Here is a 19962-nt window from a genome sequence, read left to right as displayed (position 1 = left end):
TGGATTAGATCATCTGGTTTCGCACTTATATCAATATAACCTGCAAAACAGACCCTTGAAATAGCCACAGTATATAGAAGGTACTGAGAAATAATTGAGAAGGACCTATTTTTCAGTCTTCAAGGACGTTTGTCTTTTTTCTTTCCAGACTACAGCTGTATGTAAATTGAACCTTTGATCTATCTATGTACAATATTTTTATTCAAGGGTCTGTTTGAATAAAATATTGGTTTGTGACCCCTTGTGCTTTACCCTGTTTTTTTCTGTTTCCCTGCTTTCTCTTTCTGATGGATAGTGACATCCAAAAAGGGCAAGTATATTCTTGTTGCTCAATTTCCTTCTGTTTACTACAGTTGCTATTTTTCACTTCTATTTCTATTCCTACTGGATATTCTCCTCTGTATTCCTCATCTCAGGATTTTCTTCATGATCATTGGGAACCATAGCAATAGAAAGGGGAAAAAACAAAAGTGAAGTATTTTTCTGTTTTCATGAACATTTCAATATGTTGCTAATATCTAATCCTTCTTCATCTGTTCCTATCAGTGTTCAGTGATATCAGCTATTAAAGCCATTTTTTTTCAGTAGGATTTACAGTGATGCTGATATGATTGAGTTTTTTAAACTTTATTGCAGAAGATATTAGGACTATTTTTCTTCATGTTCTAACAACTCAGTGTCCCAAATATTTATTTGTATCAGAGTTTAACTCTAGTGAAAACATCTCATATGTTTTCATGTTGTCATGGTAATTAAATGTCCTCTTAAAATAAATTGTTAGATATTATCTTACTGTTGCCAGTTGTATGTCATATATAATAATCAAGTAATTTCTTCCTATGTTGTGAAATACTGAGAAGCATAGAATTTATTAGTGGAAAAGTGTCTAAAAATAAACATTTCTTTCTAAATTCATGGATGCATGCAAAAGTTAGCCAAATAGTTTGAGAAGAGAAACAATGGCAAAAATTCCAGTTTACTTACTTGGTGTTTACTCTTCGTCTTTGTAGTTTCAGAATCACTGAAGCTTGATCATTTTGATGAAGCTGGCTATACGTTTTTAGCACCAAGGTTGGTTGATTTCCCAGTAATAAGTGTTATTTCAGCACTAGATAGCTATCTAGTCTGATTAATGGCACATGGAACATACAGAATTGACCAATAAAGCTTCATTTGTTAAAAAAATTATCAATTTTTTTTCATGATGGAATGTAAATAGCATATTCAGGCTCTGATTTCTGTTCATATTAATCAAAGAGAGCTGTAAAAACTGATATTGATATTTTAATGGAAAACTTATTCACATCTATGCAATTCTTGTGGTTCTGACTTTTCAGATTTTACAACTATTTTTCAAATAGGTTTCATAATACTTACCACAACATGTTTCCCAACTTCAAGACAAAGGGTTTCAAAGCTCTCTATCACTTAAGTATGAGTTAATTTTCAATTATTTGAGAACAAAAATTAAGTCATTGAAAATTGATTAATTTCATTAGTTCCCTGAGGGTTTTTTATGCGAAATTGTGCAGTTCTTATTTCCCTTTTAAAATTATGTTTGTAAGGGAAACCTGGTATGATAAACGGTTCCTAAAAATTAAGTTACTCTAAAAGAAAGTTATGATGAATAAAGGAAATGCTGTACAGTTAAGATCAGTTGAGAATTGTTGCAAACTTTTTTTATCTGATAAATTTCAGTGTACTTTTAAATTTCAATTAATAGGTTGATTTCAATGGCTATATTGATTTATGTAAAGTCTTCTATCTTAAAATGTATCCCAGCTTAACTGTTCAATTTAATTTTTCTGAAAGACTGAAGTTATTGAGAATCAATTGTGCCAATTAGCAGCTTCCAGCAAGTCCCTACTATCCTACATTAACAGTTTGTTTGATATGTAGCTCTGTTTAAATGTGTATATTGATATAGGAAGGTAAATTCTGCCTGTAGTCTTTCTGGATTATGGTAAGGTAAATAAAGGGTAATAAGATATCTTAGGCCTGTGATGTACTTGAACAGACTTCTTTTGTTTGTAAAATTAATTTAGTTTAAAAGCTCATTTAAAAAGGAGAGCCCCGTGCTTTACTGCTAAACACTCTCTACATTTTAATTAAAGTTGTTTAATGCCACTCATCAGATAATGTTTGCCTCCAAAATGCCCAGTGACTTTTACTTTGCTTGCCTGCATTCAGTGAATTGGCCAATGATATATTGCTTTATTACATTATATAAGAGACAGGAGTTTACTGTTTATCTGGTTTGCATATGTCAAAACAAGGAGTGTTTATAAGTTTATGTGTTTTGTACCCTGTTAAAATTGCATTTAAAACTTCTCAGAGGAGAGGACCTTAACCTATAAATCTGGCCTTAGCTGAGCATGGAGTGACTGTGTTTCACCAGCAGTCCAGGTACTACTTTCCAGTACAGTTTAACCCAGGAGCAATTTAAATTCACTGGGCATATATTTTGTGTACAGACATGATCTCCTAATACTACAGCCTACACTAGTCCTCAGGTTTTTTTCTGCAAATCTATGCCCTATTTCATAAATGTAGTTTTCTTATAATCCAAATCTTAACAAATGTTTAGGCAGGCACTTGAACACCTTATTTCCTGCAGATGTCTGAAATAATTGATATGGGCATCATTCAATATTGATGATGGCAGTCAATTGACACAGTAATACCAGCTACTTCATAATAGTTGTGCAAGCCTGCTTGGACTTTAAAATTGTCTGCTTTAGTAGCACAAGAAAAAAAGCATAAGACTGATGGTTTGTTGTTTTTCAGAGACTACTGTAATGATGTAAAGAAATCAGAGAACAACACTGAATTTCTATTAAATTTCAATGAATTTATTGACAGAAATACTCCGAGCAGTTCATCGTGTAAGTACACTTCTCAGCTCACTGAATTTTTTCCTTAGGAAAATACTTTCTCATGAATGAGAGTTCATGCTCAGATTTTGTGGGTTTGTTTTTTTAGTAGAAATATATCTAGTGTCAGGATTTTGTGTCCAAGGTAGAGAGTGTAAAATTAGTTTGTAAGTTTCTGGCTTTATTTAAGAAAGATTGCAGGGTCTTATGCATCCAGTGTTTTCCGTAACTCCTCTCAGAATTTTTCTCAAGCATCAAATAACTACTGGTTCATTTTAATATGTTCCAAATATTTTGAATTTGTTTTTCGCTTAAGCATACCAGCCAAAGTAAGTCTCAAACAGACTCAGAATCTTATAATGAAATCTTCAACCTGCTTTCTTGTCATTTTATTCCAAAATAAGTAAGGAAAAAAGTCCAGGGCTGAAATAACCAATAACCAGAATAAAATATAAGGAAGTTCTTTTGCTCATTCACAAATTAGTTAAAGAGATCTCACTTGGGCTTGAATAGCTTAGGACCACAGATCCATGTAACTGCTGCAGTGGTGAGCACTGGGCTTTGTGAAGGGATTAATTCATGTTTTGAGATTGGGCCTTAACCTCTCTTTAGAATAAATGAAGTTATTACCATTAGTAATGTGTTAAAGCCTTGTTCTCATGAAAAATTCAATGTTTGAATTTGGCTTGGTACATACACATCTGTTTAGCATTATTATTAGTTTATAAACACTTGGAATAACTTTTTTTTTTTTTTTTTGTCTTGCTTTCCTCAAGTCTTTTTGATGTTGTTGTCAGGGATAATTGATCAATTCAGAAAGAATCTCTCTGCTACACCTTGTAACTGAAGGAATGTCCACTTAGATATGATGTCTTCTCACAAAATGCTATTTTTGTGCGCATGTGTGGTGCTCTTTTAATACAATGATCTTGTTCATTGGCACATTGCTGACTGACTGAAATTTTATTCGATTCCCTTGACACAGTCTATGAAATGAAAGCATTTACCTCCAGTGATTAAAGCAATTAATGTTAATTTAGTAAAATTAATAAAATATTTAAATTCTTGTGTAATATTCACTACAAGCAAATATTGAGGACACATTTAGTGATATTATAGTATACACTAGTGCTTAGTAAGTAATTATTACAAAATGCTATCTACCTACTACTGTATTTCATTTTGGAATACGCAGCACTTTTTTTTTCCTTCTTTTTTTCTAATAATTAAGTTACTTTAAAAATTGTCTCCTTAATAAGTAATCAATGTTAATTTCTACAGCCACTCAGTCTTTTAGTTATCTCAGTTAAAAATGATTTTCAAAAGGAATACCAAATAAAATCCCCATGATGAAATAATCTGCAGTATCTCTTCTAAAGTGCTATTGAAGAAGATGGTTGAGAAGCACTGACTTCAAACCATCTTTTCAAAGAAATTTAAGCATGACATCTCTTTATGAGCTACTGATTCAAAATTATTTCCCTGTATGCATTTTCAGGTGACAAATATGTTTTATTTGAGAGGCTGAGACTTAATTGATCTAAATATATTTATAATGTAGTTGAATTATCTCCGTTTTGTAGCATGTAAGAGTAAGTATCATTAGGAATTGTGTTGTTTCCTTACACTGAGATAAAAAGTGTTTTAATGAAGACATGCTTTAAAAATAGGTTAATTTCCAGATTTAGGGGCTTTGCAAACTGAGACCACTGCCCTTATCACCTTCCTTATTCCTGTGACACAAAGATAGGTTTGTAGAATACAATGAAGAAAATGTTTAAGTGAACTCAGCAGTGTGAGAACATCTATTTAACTCTAAGTACTTGACATAGTCTGAAGTTAGGCAGAATGTCTAATATAAACAGCCCAGATTTTGTGGCTGGAGCATCTTGATAATGCTCAGAATTTCATTTTAGGCTTTTATTGAAACACCATCTCATATTGTTTCAGATGACTGACCTTTTAACTCTTTTGATAGGTAATACTGATATGGTCATTAGAGTTTTGCTGGATGCAGGATTTACAAATGAACTTGCCCAAAATTATTGGAGTAAACTGTCTCTGTAAGTGTTCTTTTTATTGACTGTGATTTTTTTTATGCATTTCATAGTTTGAAAACAAAATCTTATGCATCTCTGTGTATATACAGATATGCAGTTAATGTTACACAGAATAGGTATTTTTTCATAGTTATACTCTTTTATGGCAACCCTTGACACAGGAAATTGTGAGAATTTCAGTCAGTTTTCATTTTAAATCTTATTTTTGTTTACAGTGATGGAGTTGTTGCACAATTTGTTGTTACAGATGGTGGAATTACTAGAGTGTTCCCCAAAAGGTAAGAATTACTACAAAATAGTATAATACGATAATATTGAATTCTGAAAGGGCAGAATGTTAAATAGTGGCTTTATTGAATGAAAAAATACTGTCTCCTAGAGTCTAATCTGTAATGATAGCTATGAAATTACTTGGAATGTCTTGTTTTTCTTAGATTTTACCTGTGTCATTCCTTGAAACTCATCTGTTACATTATTTTCGTGACAGGCCCTTGTAATCCAGGTTTCTAATCAGCCTAGAGTAGCAGTGAAAGCAATGCCTTTTTAGTAGCAGTGGGGCCATGCTAATTCCTAGTTACTCCCAAGCATTCAGTTGTTTGGCAGGCTGCAAATACTGGCAAGTAGTAGGTGATTTATTTTTTTTTTTTTAGACTAAGCTCAGACCAAATGGTCCAGGGACTTCAAGACAGAAAAATGTATCATTATCAGAGGACAAAAAGGGAATGTGAAATTGGACATACAATAAACTAGACACCCCCACGAGTGACTGGGAATAGTGAGGGCACCAGTACAGATCTACTGGTAAATAGCAAATTTATCTATTTCCTTAGGTTATTCTGTTTCACTATAATGTTAAAATGGCAATGAATTTTACTCCCCAAGTCAGTTTCTTTCCTATTTTGGGATTATTAATGATATTAAATGTTTTAGGATTAAGCTCAAAGCATATGATACTGTAAAGGTTCATTTAGATTTTGTTGTGTGTTGCAGTTGTATTTGTCTCAACATGAGACTAAATTTGTGTTGGTCCAAGAATATCATTCTCTTTTTTTCCCCCAAGTTTGTTTGTTTTGGGTTTTTCTAATGATTACACCTGTCTTTTATCCAGCGAAAGCTGACAGAGCCTGAGGACTATAAGAATGTATCTCACATTTTTCCCAACTCTGAAAAATTAAAAGAAAACAACCTGCAGTGCAGCATTAATGAGACTCTGAACTGTCTTTTTTTGATCCCTATTTTTTTTATTTAGGGCAGGAGAAGATTGGTTGGAAAATGCTGAAACTTATGAAGTCAGCTTCTATAAGAGGAGTTTAGATAATGACAACTATATTTTCACAGCCCCATACTACAACAGTAAGTCATCACTGTTTGGAAACGTCAGGGCTAGCTAGTCCAATGTAAGGGGAAGTTTCCCATACCAGATGAGGTCACTGAAAAAGATGCAAACGTGCCACTTCCTAAGGAAAGAAGTCTTGGGATAATATCCATCATTAAGGAAAAGCTAGGAGGCACTAAACAAGGTCTTCATCATTTGTCAACTACACTGGTGGCCCTGTGCGTTCAGAATTAACCTAAGTGAAAACATACAGAGAACTGGTGTTCATTCAGTGCATTGAAACCCTGTTTTACAGAGATACTTTTGCAGAATTATTTTAACAGGATGTGAAATAAAATTGCACTCCTAGACAATAACACTATGAAAAGTCTTAATAGAACTGAGTTCTGTATACTGACTCAGCACCCCCAGCACTGACTTGGGGGACCAGGCATAATGGTCCAGAGTCCATAACTCCATCCACTGTACCACTAATTAGTTTAAACTTTGCTTTTGAATTCTACTTACAATTGCACTTACTCACCAGTTGGTCTGAGATATTGTGACATTTAAAATCTATATAAGCACAAGAGCAAGTGCTCATTATTGATGTGAGCAACATTAACCTTCTCAAGTTTGTCTAAAAGCAGGTGCTACCACAAAGGACGTACTCCTCCCTTAAACATATAGGATCTTTTTTTGCTGTAATTTCATAATTTTTTATTGCATTTTTTTCTCAGGAAAATATAAAGACGACAACTAACAAAATTCCCTGAACGGTTTTTTGCTCCTCAAACAGCTCCAGGGAATGTATTTTTAACTTGCCTTTTCATACTAAGCAGTGTTGAAAACAGTTTGAAGTCTGTCAGAGCAGAAATTGTGCATTAGTGAGTGGAGTCATATACCTTGCATTGAAAAATACACAGACAACATCAGGATAAAATCTTTGGCTCTGATCCTGGTTTTAACAGAGCTGCTCACATGTGTGAAGGTATTCATGGCTCTGTTTGCAGAAGAAGAAAAAGCTACAGTAACTTTATGAAGCAGTCAAATGGGGTACAAAGGGAAGAAAAGTAAACACGAATATTCCTTAGTCATGCCAGTGTTAGTGATCTGAGCTATCACAGGTGATAAATCTGTACTACAGCTGGGTCAGTGCTTTTGGACAAGGATTTTCTTTAATCATTCTGGTATTTGAATAATAATTAACTTAAGTTTCAGAGGAAGAGGCTTTTATGTTACCCTAACTTCTTTTTTTGTTTGCTTTTTTTACTCTTCTATACTGTCAGAAAGCGGTGCCAATAGCTATGAATCAGGTATTATGGTAAGCAAGGCTGTGGAAATAGAAATTGATGGGAAGCTTCTGAAGCCAGCAGGTAAGATAGAATGGTGCTGAAACTCGAAATACTTTAGTTATTTGGTTGTTGCTCAACAGTTAATTGGAAATTTAATTGAGATTTCAAAGGAACTTCACTTTACAATATTATTTTCTCTGAGACAGTTTTAATCTTGCTAGTAGAAGTCTGTTTGCATTTGATTCAGAGTGTTTAATTTATTAGTCTCATGAACAATGTTGGTGATCAGACAACTGAACAAAAATCATATTTTATTCTTCTCTAGTTCAATGATTTAGATGTCATTATACTTTCCCCTTTTTTTAGGATTATATAGTTACCTTTTTTTTTCCTTCATTTTACTAAAAAAGGCTTTCATGTATTTCTTGTTAGTTGTTGGAATAAAAATTGATGCAACCAGCTGGATGGAAAATTTCACAAAAACCACAATCAAGAGCCTGGTAAGCAATTGACCAAGTCTGTTTTGAACTTTATTTGCGTTTCTCAAAGCTTCAGATGCAAATAGGTTTACTGTCTCTTTGTGCCAGAGTCACACTGATGCATAGTTGCCAAGTAGTTGTGGTATTTAAATCATCCAAATGCACAAAATAAATCTATGTTGAAATAGGCCGTATTTTGTACGTGTCTTGCTTTCATAATTATAAAACATGGATAAAGACAAAGAAAAATGACATATTCTAGCTAGTAGTAAGACTATGCTCTAGCAGTGAATAAAATCTGCAAAAGAACTGGTGAATCTGTTTTTATTTAATATCGAGGATGGGTAAGTATGAACAGTAAGGATTTATATTGCAACCAACATAACAGCATTTTAGCAGAACTTAATGAAATAGGTGCTTAACCATCTCATTCCATACACCTAATGTGTAATACATCTGTCATGGGTTAACATCTTAGGTGTAAATGGGAAGGAGGAAAGGTTAAATGAAAGGGAAAACATGGAATTGATAGTGAATTGGGGAAGGCACAACATTAAGAAACTTATAGAACATAAGCTTCTTACTGGATGAGGCAATATTGCTTGGTTGGTTGTATGTTTAGGGAATCAATAACAGACTCTGGCTGATTTAGATATTGGAACTGTAGATCAATGGGTAGGCAAATCCATAGCCTAAGTGTCAGAAGAGTTAAGGACAAAATACATAAGTGAAAAATGGAAAGGAGGATGAATATTTCAGACAGAATGCTGATGACTCCAGCATTACCTGGTAGTTGTTTTGCTCAGGACAGTTATGTGTGTATGTGTACACATGTTGCAAGAGCATGAGAAAAACATATTAGGAATCAAAGCCATGAAAGCTAGCGGGGTTGATGGGCTTCCTTTATCACATAGGATCCCCATGCTTTGAGACTGGTGAAGCTTTTCATGGTCAAAAAGAGACTTTTGAAGGCTTTCCTTCCAAACCCCAAACACATGGAAATGCTCCTATTCTTTTTGTTTTACTTTATGTTCACAACACTGACATTCTGACCAGTCCTCCAAAGTATTTATCTATATTGAACATACTTGTAAAGGGAGCTGTATCAGAGTCTTTGGTAAAGTCTGTCAAGATGGTGCTATTGATGATTACTGAATACAGGTTGATCAGAGAGATATTTGTGATAAACGACACGCATTCAAAATTAATTTAAGTTTATAAACAGATATTGAAAATAGAATCACTTGTTCTTGTCTTGAATGATGAACTGCACAATACAGTTTATTTTGTAATATTTTTGTGAAGATTACTTCTCTTTTTTAGTGCAACAGTGAAATCTGTGGCTGTGAAAGAAATAGCATGGTAAGAATATGTTCAGTTTATTAATATCTGACAGAGTATGAAAATTCACTCATTCTCTTTAGATCTATCTTAAACAGATTCTATTACTATTACTGAGTGTTAATGTTACAGAAAACAGGGCTTAGTTGTTTGTGTCTTGAGAAAGATGAAGGTTAGGAGGGGAGGGGAAAAAGAGGGCATAAAAATCAGGTGAAGTGGTTATGGTGATGAAGTTATGAGAACAAGTGTAAAGAAAAAATACAAGAAAAGCAATAGAGAATGATGTGAAGAAAAGTGTGATAAAAATATGACTAATTTGCAAAACAAGAGACAAATCCTGAGAAAAAAAGAGTATTTTTTTTTAAATTCTAAAAAAGAAAGAGTACCTCAGAGAAGGGTAAATGCGAACTTAGAAGCACCATAGTCCATTATATGCCTTTCCACGGTCATCGGTTCCCAGCGCATTCAGGATTAGGCGACCCCATAACTGCTAGCACTCAGGAGAGCACAGATCCCGGGACTGTCACCATATCAGGTTTTGCCATGTGCTTAAAAACTTTCCTCTGCTCAGGTCTTCTGAGTTCTTTTGAGGAATGTGAAGATCATTAAATGCAAGAATTGCAGCAGCAAGGGTACTGTGGGAGGTTATCTATTTGATCTCACTGCTATCTCTTCGGTCTCTGGCTGCAAGGATCTTTTACGAAGTGCAAAGCATATGGAACTAGTGGGTTTCCCATTCCTGCCCCTGACACCTGGAATAATCCCACTACAGTCCTTGGCAAGTGAAAATAATCATGTCTAGCTAGCAGGGAGCCTGCCCTTAAGATTTTTACCATCGAAATCTGCAAATGGAAAAGGACTTTAAGCATGGCTGAAGCACACAAGAAGTTGTAGCCCCTTATTATGAACTGAGGTCCAATTATAATCAGATTTAATAAGGATATAGTACTCTTGGAACTTACAAAGTATTGAGCAAATAAGAATTTGCAAAACAACTTTTATGAAATTAAGCCACAAATAAGCCTTTGATCTGTTCAAACTCTTATTATACCGATAATGCTAATTAGTGTAACTTAAAATTGGCCCTTGGCTATGGGTTTGTGATTTGAAGATACTTCTGATGTCTTGAAAAAAAAGTAGTTTCTTACAGTGTGTTCTATTGACAAATCTTTCCTGTAAAACATATTTCACTTTCTTACAATAGCATGTGGACTGTGTTATCCTTGATGATGGTGGATTTCTTCTGATGTCCAATCGAGATGAATATACACAACAGGTATGTATATTCTTTATGAACAGAACACGAAAACCAATAGGAAGTTTTAAGAGAAAAAAAGAATCATTTCACTCTCAACTTAACCTAAAGATAACATTTCTGAATCACAAAAATATTGCTGGATCAGAAATTCTAGGGGATTTGTTAGTCTTTTTTACAGTTTTCTTTACAGATGAAGATGCCTAACTTCTGCCAAGTTGCATTCTTTGCGCTTTGCGATTAGGCTGGTAGGCTGCCGATGGACTTAAGATGGTGAGGACAAGTAGTATGTTATCCACACACCTTCTTTCTCATATTCTCTTGCTCTTCTTGCTGGCAGGGTCACATTGATACTGCATTTAACAGTTATTGTCTAATTGAGGAATTTAGAACTGTGCACTTTGTTACGAGAAAAATATTTGGAAATGTTTTACCTTATCTCTCTGTATTGTCCCCTCTCAGATTGGAAGATTCTTTGGTGAAATTGATCCTGGCCTGATGCGAAACCTGATTAACATGTCCCTGTATGCCTTTAACAAGTCGTATGACTATCAGTCAGTCTGTGATCCCGAAGAAGAACCAAAGCAAGGAGCTGGACTTCGTTCTGCTTATGTGGTCAGTAGTCCCATGTGCAGTGGCTGACATTTCATTAAAAGTCTGCAGGTGTTTATACAAATAAAATAATCTCTTTTGGTTTTTTTTCCCAGCCTACAATAACAGATATTTTACAACTTGGATGGTGGGCTTCAGCAGCAGCCTGGTAAGTACAAGTGTGTAGGAAATCTCTATGTCTAAACTATAATTATTCAGTGGACTGAAACTCTATTTGGCTTGGGGTTTTTTTTCCTCCATAAAAGTGCTCTGGACCCTTTGTTTGTGCAGTTTCTCATAATGAAAATTCTTAGGTGTATCTCCAAACATGACTGTTTTGTCAACAGTTTGTTCAAAGCCCTCTTGCCAGGTTTTGTGATTGTGTGTTCTGACTACAAAATCAGCTTCAGGAAGCAGAGTTTGGATTAATGGTCTGAGTATGATGGGCAGTTGTGAAGTCTAAATTACCACACTTCAAGTTATTGATCACTTGGTTCCCTATTTCAGAATATCATCTTTGCCTTTTTCTAGCAAGAAGTCTTCAGAAAATTAGTGTTTGCTTTTCAGTGAATCATTTTACAAAACACATGAATCATAAAATCGTTTGGGTTGGAAGGGATCTTTAAAGGTCATCCATTCCAACTTCCTCTACGATGGGCGGGCACATCTTCAACTAGATGAGGCTGCTCAGAGCCCCGTCCCACCTGACCTTGAATGTTCTCAGAGATGAGGCATCTCCACCTCTCTGGGCAACCTGTGCCAGTGTTTCACCATCCTCATTGTAAAAAATAACTTCCTTGTATCTAGTCTGAATCTGCCCTCTTTTAGTTTAAAACTACCGCCTCCTGTCCTATTGGAACAGGCCCTGCTATAAAGTTTGTCCTCATCTTTCTTAAGAGCCCCCTTTAAGTACTGAAAGGTCTCCTGGGAGACAGGTCCATGTTTTTCTGTGCTGAGGACTCCGGAGCTCACACAGTATTCAGGTGAGGTATTTTATCTGTTTCAGAGCCATGTAGACTGGCATCCATATCAGCTGCTTCCCTCAGCACCACATTGGGATAGGTAATTGGGATCGATGTGGTACTTTTGCAATGGCATGAGTTGCACCCTTGGAGACTGGTCCTTTTTCTAAAGCTGTTTTTTTTTTTTATAATAATAATTACTAAGCTGGAATAAATTACCTGATTTACAAAGCTAAGAGTTAAAATATGTAGCAGCTGAAATAACTTACAGTAATTTTCTCACAGAAGCACTATGAAGACTGTATGTTGGGTTTTATTGTTGATTACATTTAGTTAACAGGAAGAGCAATAATCTTGGTTTTCTTGGACAACAGCAAACCTCAAAAATTGAAGACGGGCAATAATCCAGAAGAGAAACTTTAGTTCTTTTCAAACAGAGAAACTTCAGTTTATCAGTGTTCAAATCAGACTCAGTGGTCTGGCCTCAATTTAGACCTGAGGTTTATTTTTTTTGATGTTTAACTTGAAAGCACAGCATTAAAGTACTTTACTATGGTCATGTTTTTAATGGAATCTGGGTCAGAAGCTGGCAGAGAAGGCCATTAAACAAGCAAAGTGAAAAGGGATGACAAAAAATGGGTTCAGTGAGGCACCTGGCAAAAGCAAGTACAGGGAAATAAGAAAAAACAGGTTATTAAAGAAAGCTATAGTGTTTCAGTCAAAAAATGTGGGATAAAGGTGTGAGCGATCATTTTCAAAATTTATATGGGATGCATCAGCATTTAGTTAAGACAGTGAGTATCATTTCTCCTTCATGCTCCTTTAAGGCAGGAGATTTCGTTTTCCCAGGGTGCCTTTTTTGTTCAGTTCCCTGTAAATTCTGTGGTAAGCCATTGCAAAGGATTACTGTTTTCTGTCAGCAAATTGCATCACTATTGAACAGCTTCAGGTCTCTTCTGATCCATAATTGCTGTGCGCTGTCCCTCTGATAATTCAAAGCACAAAGTTGTGGGTGTGAATCCAGAATGCCTTCAGGGAATGCCTCCATGGGAAAGGTGACAGGCATACTCAGTTTCTTTACACAGGAATCACTCTAGAAAAGGAAGAAAAAAACTTTGAGGTTGAATGAAGTTATACAGTCCCTTCTCTCTGCAGAACAAGTGTTAGAACAGAATGAGATGAGAAGAGATTGGGTCATATTTGTGGGTAGAAGCAAGCCTAAAACTTGACAACTGGAAAATACAACTTAGAAAGGTTAAGGAGAAGCAGGGAGTCAAAGAATATACCTGTTTCAGTTCCAGTTTTGACAGGCTGGTAGAGGAGAAAGGGGCTGTGTGTGTGTGGCAAACTGGTACTTGCTTTAAGTAAATAAAATCAGAAAAAATGCCATCATCAGTGAAGAAAAACAATTAAATAAATGGAGCTCTTTAAGCTGAAGTATTTTGGTAGCATATGGGAAGAAAAGGTAGTCCACACCTCAAGAGCAAGAATAGAGATGATTTTAAAAGTCAACTGTTACAGTAATGGTTTTTATAACATAGTTATAGTATTCCAGTGTTGATCCCCTTCTCAGAAATTTCATAAACCTTAACCAGTGTAAAGTATCTAAAGCAGGAGCATTTTCCCTGAGTGTGTTAAAAAGGAGTTCCAGTTGGTTAAATGTTTGAGAAATGCCAACATGCCTCTTCCACCTCCCACAGAGGTATAAAAGGAGGGCATGGATGGCGTGATAATATTTCCATTATGTGAGATGTGGGCACATATTATAGCAAATCTGAAGAGTAGAATAAAAGATTGGTGTGAAAGACCTGTGAGAATGTGGGGGGAAAAAAACCAAAACAGAGTCAACCTGTAAGGCTTAAAAAACCACAGCTTTGATAACTGGCAAAAGCATAAAAAAATTTGTTGTTAATAACTTATATTTGAGTAGTCTTTAAGTATCCATTAAAATACAAAGAAGAAAAAGAGCCTTTAAAAATATATATATTGTCTTTCTGTGTTCAGGTCTATCTTACAGCAGCTGTTTTTGAGCCTGACTTTTCCACGGTTCCTTGAAGCAGGTAAGTCAAGAGAATGTTAAAGAGTCAACTTTGAGTGAAGTAGAAGGTAATAATCTAGGCCAGGGGACATATTTGGGTCTCTCCATTATGTCTGTGACTTAAAAATGGCATTGGTTTGTTTGTTTATTAATTTATTTATTTATTTATTTTATATCAGCTGATATGGAAGATGATGATTTCGGTGCTGCCCTGCCTAAAACAAGCTGTATCACTGAGCAAACTCAATATTTCTTTGAAAACAATGATAAGTCCTTTGGTGGGATTGTAGACTGTATAAACTGCTCCAGGTAAAATTTCTTCCATATAAGTAATAACTTTAGGATTTTTATTTATTTTTACAAAAGAGAAGGACACTGTTATAAGAAGCAAAATTTTGGATTAATTTCACCAAACTTACATAAGTAGGACAGAGAAGAATATAGGCAGGCAAATTGCATTCTCTTGTTATGTGTTTAAAATTAATTTTAGTTTTAATCATTAAAGAATTGTAGAAATGCTTTAGCCAGTTTTTTGTTTTATGGTCTCTGCTCCATGAAAATTGTATTTTTATCTCTGTCACAATTTGTTTTCTTTAAATTTGTTATGTCAACTTAAAAGCATTCTACAAGAGATATGATTTCCTTTAGTCTGGTTATGCATCAGAATTTTTGACGGTCAAGAAGATTGTGCAATTTATCTTCTAATTTACCTTCTAGCTGATAGTGCTCATGATTTAAGAACCATGAGTCTCATAAGGCAAATGAAGCTATTCTACTTTTTTTATTAAAAGAATTACTCTCCAGACACCATAAGGAGCCCTATTGAAGGTGATATTTAATAACGTGAAAAAATTGTATACTTCAAAACATAGCATCTTGGACCTAGATCTCTGTTTCATACAAGAGCCTGCGGGGGTTTTGCATACATTTTGAGCTTCTGAGAATATCTTAGAAATCAGAATTAACAGCCAGATTTCAAACAAAAAAAAGACAGTATTTCACCCAGGAAAGAAAGAGAGAGAGCTTTACAGAATGGTGAAGACACAGACATTTTTTTCACTTCCATACTTCCTCCTCCGTGTTACTAGTATATGTTGGGTTTATTTATAAACTGAAAATGACCTAACTTAAAGACATTTTGAGAACTATATGGACATAAAAATACAACAAATACACATCCAATACACGACATGCATACCCTATGCTTCTCTCTTGCCCTTCTCACAGACAGGTTTATGTGTTGGGGTTTTGTTTGTTTGTTTTTGTGGTTGGGGTTTTTTTCAGTGTTAATTGATGCTGAACTGATGTTATTTCTCAGTACAGCTACTGTGGTAGCAGTACAGAGCTAGCAATTAACTCAATTAAAGTCATTTTATGCTCTTTTCCATTTTTTTCCACTAACAAGTCTGTTTGAAAGAGGGTATGATGGAAATGTCAGAGATTACAAAATTTGTTATAAATGTTTATTACTGTTTGTTAATGAAAATGATAAACAGTAGGAGGCAGACTAAATCTGTGAAGCTGGATTATTTTATTCTGATACTGGGTGTCCTCAAATATGGTTTTCTTTGCTTCATTTAGACATAGGTTTTTGTTGGCTTTTTTCCAGACTTTATCATGCAGAGAAGATTTCAAACACCAATCTAGTGTTCATTATTAGTGACAGCCAACTGCTGTGCCGTTCCTGTGACCCAAAGCCACTGATGCAAGCGGAGAAGCCGGGTATCCTTTAAAAATCATGTTATTTAGTAGTGTGAATTGATTTCTGGCTATGGTGTACTGGAATATATTTGGGGAGAAATGACCGACTTATCTACGTTATTAGCATGGTTACCGCTGGAATACTTGAAGTATCAGGTATTCGTGGATATCATCACAAATCAAGTGAAGCAGCAGTCATTGAGGTAGAGAGCAAAGCTGTTATTTGTGAGAATTTAGACAGAAATGGGCTCGCAGGAACTTAGTGAAGTTTCAAAAAAGCAAATGCAAAGTTTTGGGCCCAGGACAGAATAATTGCACACAGCTGGACAGGCTGGGGATGGAAAGATATTTGCAGAAAAGAGCTGGAGGTTCATAGTGGGCAAGAAGTTGACCGTGAGTTAGCACTGTGCCTTGCAGTAAAGTGGGCTGGTCACATCTCAGGCTATGATAGCAAGGGTGTAGTCAGCAGATTGGGAAAACTGATCCATCCCATCTCTTCAGCACTGGTGAGAGTACATCTGGAGTGCTGTGTGCTTCCCAGGACCACACTGTCACACAGGAGGAAGTCTGTTGAAGGGCCACCAAGGAGGTTAGCATCTGAGAGCACAGGCAAGGAAAGTCTGAGTGTCCTGGGTTTATTCAACCTTTAGAAAAGACAAGGGTATGTCTGTCTAGAGAAATAACACAAAAAGGGCAGGACAGGAGTGTTTGGTCATGAAAAGCTGAGATGCTGCACTGATGGTTAGTTGATGAAGGCACTTTAGTGTGTGCTCAAAGACAAGAGCTTACTTGTGGAAACTGCATTAGCCATCAAAGGCTAGACTTCATCCAGCTGCATAGAATTTCTTCAGAGCTGGCTAGAGACATAGATGACTTACATGCTAGGCAGAGTTCTTGCAACATAAGTATTGAAGTTAAAAGCATGTGAAAGACTGTTTTAATTTGCAACCACCTCCATGCCAATCTCTTTGCTTTAGCCTGTTCCCTGCAGTAGATACCTGTAGGTGATGGTGATGGAAACACATACAACCAACGTACACATTCTAGGTCAGTAGAAATTCACCTCAGCCATTCTCTTCTACATAGGTGCAAGGACATCATGCCAGAGATGGTAAATCAAACCATAATTTGGATTACTGTGACAGAACAGGGAAAACAATTAGTAATACCTCTGTCCATGTCAGGAAGTTAGTTGAGACAGCCTCCCCCACTTCTGGAAGAAAAGCAGATGGTAGTACAGATGACTGTGTTTCTTTGGCACAAGCAATGCATTCATTGCCACATTAATAAAACCGGAATTCCATCTACGCTTGGGCTGAAAAGGAAGTTACATTGGAGTGTCATGACAGAACTATGTAAACATAGCCTAATATTCTAATTGGCTTCAGTCCATGACACTTTCATTAGCTGTTTCCACTGTCTGAATTTATAGACAGCACTCACTATAGAAAATGAAGCATGATGGATGGGAAAAGGGCACATGACTTGCATTTCTCTGTGAAGCCCAAAACTTCTAGAAAGCAGTAAATGACCTCAAATGGCAGCCAGAGCAGCTGGGTGGGCTTATATTGACTAAAGGAACTATATTTTTTTTTTAATTCAACTATGCATTACTGAACTATTCTCTCTTTTCTGTGACTAAGGCACATAGTGAAATGCAGATGTAGCATAACATCACCCAAGCAGGCAAAATGACCTTTGGGTGCTATTTAGATGATTATTATTACACTTTGCGTCCTTTTGGCTGGTACAGCTTTGCTTATGCACAGTCTCTTAGAATATTTTTGTGTTTCAACTTCCCTTTCAGTTGAGCCACTGCAGAGAAAAGGGGAGATGACTCTGATAACATCTGAATGAAGGCAGATGCAGATCTGTAGAAATAAATTCCCCATCATCTTGCCTTCTCTTCCCTTTGGCCTCTCCACTTGTTGCTCTGAAGCTGCCGTACTACTCCACGGTAGTGTATGAATAGGATTGCTTCAAGTGTAAATTAGAGCTACTAAGATAAGTTCTGGTACTCGATTATTTTAATAGCTTTAATATGTGTACTACCTGCAGTGGAATAAAAAAAGCTTAACATACTGAATAGTAACATAAGCAGCTTTCACCAGAAGGCTGTTTTGCAGTTTGCCATATCCTGGTCTTTCAAGTCTGCTGCAATGACTTGTGCCCCTCGTTAGCCAGTGGCACATGTGAAGTACAGTGTTTACATCTAATCACCAGCAATTACAGATTTCAGAGATGTGAGCTAAAGTGGTACCTCCCATTTGCAGTTAGCTAATTAATAGCGTGTCACTGCTCCCCCTTCTCTCCTGATGTTAGTATGGACAGCATTTTCTCTGTCTGCCTTCATCACTGAAATGCTAATGGGATCTCATTAGTTCTCCTGTCATTTACTACATGCCTACAGTGGCATGATCTTTTCTATGATATTTGGGGTAATATAAGTGTACACATAGTAGAACCAGTAGTTTTTATAGGCTTCCACTGCTATGTTCAACCTGCATATGCCATTACTTTTCCAAACAAGTTTCATTGCTTTTACTGTGTATCTTCATTATAGCGGGGTAACTCAGTGGTAACATAAACTATAGGTTAGCTGATTATAGTTTAGTTATAACTATAACTAACTATAACTAATATAACACCGCTGAAAGTTTACTGCTTTGTGAAATATTTTCTGCAATATTTGTGTAATGATAATAAAAGCAATACAGAAAATGTTAAAAGAACTAATCTTTTATTTCTGTTTATGGTTCTGAAAATATTCTAAAAAGTCTTGCAGAAAGTTTATTTTCTTGATTATAACAGTGTAAAAAGTAGGTATTTCACTTTGATTTATCTAAATGGTTGGGTTTGTTTTCTTGAATTTAAACAAGGAACTGTGAATATTGATGTTTATTTCAGTACAATCTGAATTAGGATAAATCTTCTCTCCTGCCACAAAAATACAAACAGAATGTTGTTGATCCTGCTCATGTACAGTGCATGGAAAACAGTCACACTCCTTAACCAGAAAAACAGATGAAGGGCCAAACCCATGTGAAATGGTCAAACAACCTAGATACAGAAAAGGTCCCGAAATCTGTTTTGATGAAGCCAAACAGGTAAAATTGACACTTAGGACCATCTTTAGAAACAATTGTAGAGCAGCTTTAGATGATCAGTGAAAACTGTGTTTAAATGTACCTTGGTGCCTGGTAACCTTCTTATCACTAAACATACTGTTCACTCTAGACCATAGCCACTCTATTTCAGTTAACATAAAATTAACTGCTGCTTTCTTATCTGCCTTTCCTATAATCATTGCACTTTCACACATGATTCCCTCATCAGTGAGTATAAAACTGTTGGTCTCTGTATGGTGCTGTGAAATGCAATTTTCAATGGCTTGCACAAGTAGATGATAATCTTGGCTTAGAAGTATTATTTTTATAATAATATTTCTAAATTTTTATTTAAATATTTCTAAATTATTAAAAATGTTATATGTGGTTTAGGATGTTTCAAATTTGGCAAATTGTACTGCCCTTAGGTCATGTTCTTAGCAGGTATAAAAGTGCATTGCTTTACTGAAATCATCAAAACTATGCTGTTTAGTACTTCTGTATTGAATGCATACGTTTCAAAAGAGAAAAATTACAACTGTGCAGCATATCTAAATTATTTTTAATATTCTTTCTATATTACCTTTCAAAGGTACGAAACAGATTATTCTGAATTCAAGTTGTTCAGAATAAATTTCAAGACAAAAAGGGCTGAAAAAGGAAGTGCCTTGCATTAGATACAACAAATACTTTAAAAACGTCTTTTTAATGCCTCATTCAGTTTCTGCAATTTCTGCAGTGGAAAGATTGTCACAAACCACTGCACTTAGTTGGCTATAACTGCTGTATACCAAAATTTGTTCCAGTATGTTCTCTGCTTTTCTTGTAATGAGGCGCAATTACCGAGATGTCAGTAGTGTTAAAAAAGTCCAGGGAATTGGTATTCAATGTGTTTTTCTAGTAACCAAATTTTCTTTTAAAAAGGAAGTCTTCTTACTGGCCAAA

General features: G+C 35.6%; 1 protein-coding gene across 9 annotated transcripts in view; it reads left to right on the top strand.

Annotated features, from left to right (window-relative positions):
* The window catches only part of CACNA2D1 (calcium voltage-gated channel auxiliary subunit alpha2delta 1), a 364967-nt gene that overhangs the window by 332492 nt on the left and 12513 nt on the right, over positions 1-19962 (top strand). For 5 of the 9 annotated variants that reach the window (XM_032107943.1, XM_032107940.1, XM_032107945.1 and 2 more), the window contains 16 exons: positions 296-310; positions 1011-1071; positions 2788-2885; positions 4852-4936; positions 5149-5211; positions 6183-6286; positions 7538-7624; positions 7976-8043; positions 9346-9384; positions 10568-10639; positions 11081-11233; positions 11326-11378; positions 14176-14231; positions 14389-14518; positions 15819-15931; positions 18935-19017. In XM_032107943.1, the coding sequence (XP_031963834.1) occupies positions 296-310; positions 1011-1071; positions 2788-2885; positions 4852-4936; positions 5149-5211; positions 6183-6286; positions 7538-7624; positions 7976-8043; positions 9346-9384; positions 10568-10639; positions 11081-11233; positions 11326-11378; positions 14176-14231; positions 14389-14518; positions 15819-15931; positions 18935-19017 (1280 nt within the window). The remainder of the gene's footprint in view (positions 1-295; positions 311-1010; positions 1072-2787; positions 2886-4851; positions 4937-5148; positions 5212-6182; positions 6287-7537; positions 7625-7975; positions 8044-9345; positions 9385-10567; positions 10640-11080; positions 11234-11325; positions 11379-14175; positions 14232-14388; positions 14519-15818; positions 15932-18934; positions 19018-19962) is intronic. The other 4 variants (XM_032107946.1, XM_032107947.1, XM_032107939.1 and 1 more) reach the window with 1 other exon arrangement.

This window comes from Corvus moneduloides, chromosome 4 (assembly GCF_009650955.1).
Source record: "Corvus moneduloides isolate bCorMon1 chromosome 4, bCorMon1.pri, whole genome shotgun sequence".
In the NCBI taxonomy this organism is placed as follows: Eukaryota; Metazoa; Chordata; class Aves; order Passeriformes; family Corvidae; genus Corvus; species Corvus moneduloides.
The sequence above is the reverse complement of the archived record's forward strand: the minus strand, read 5'-3'. Positions and strand labels throughout refer to the sequence as shown.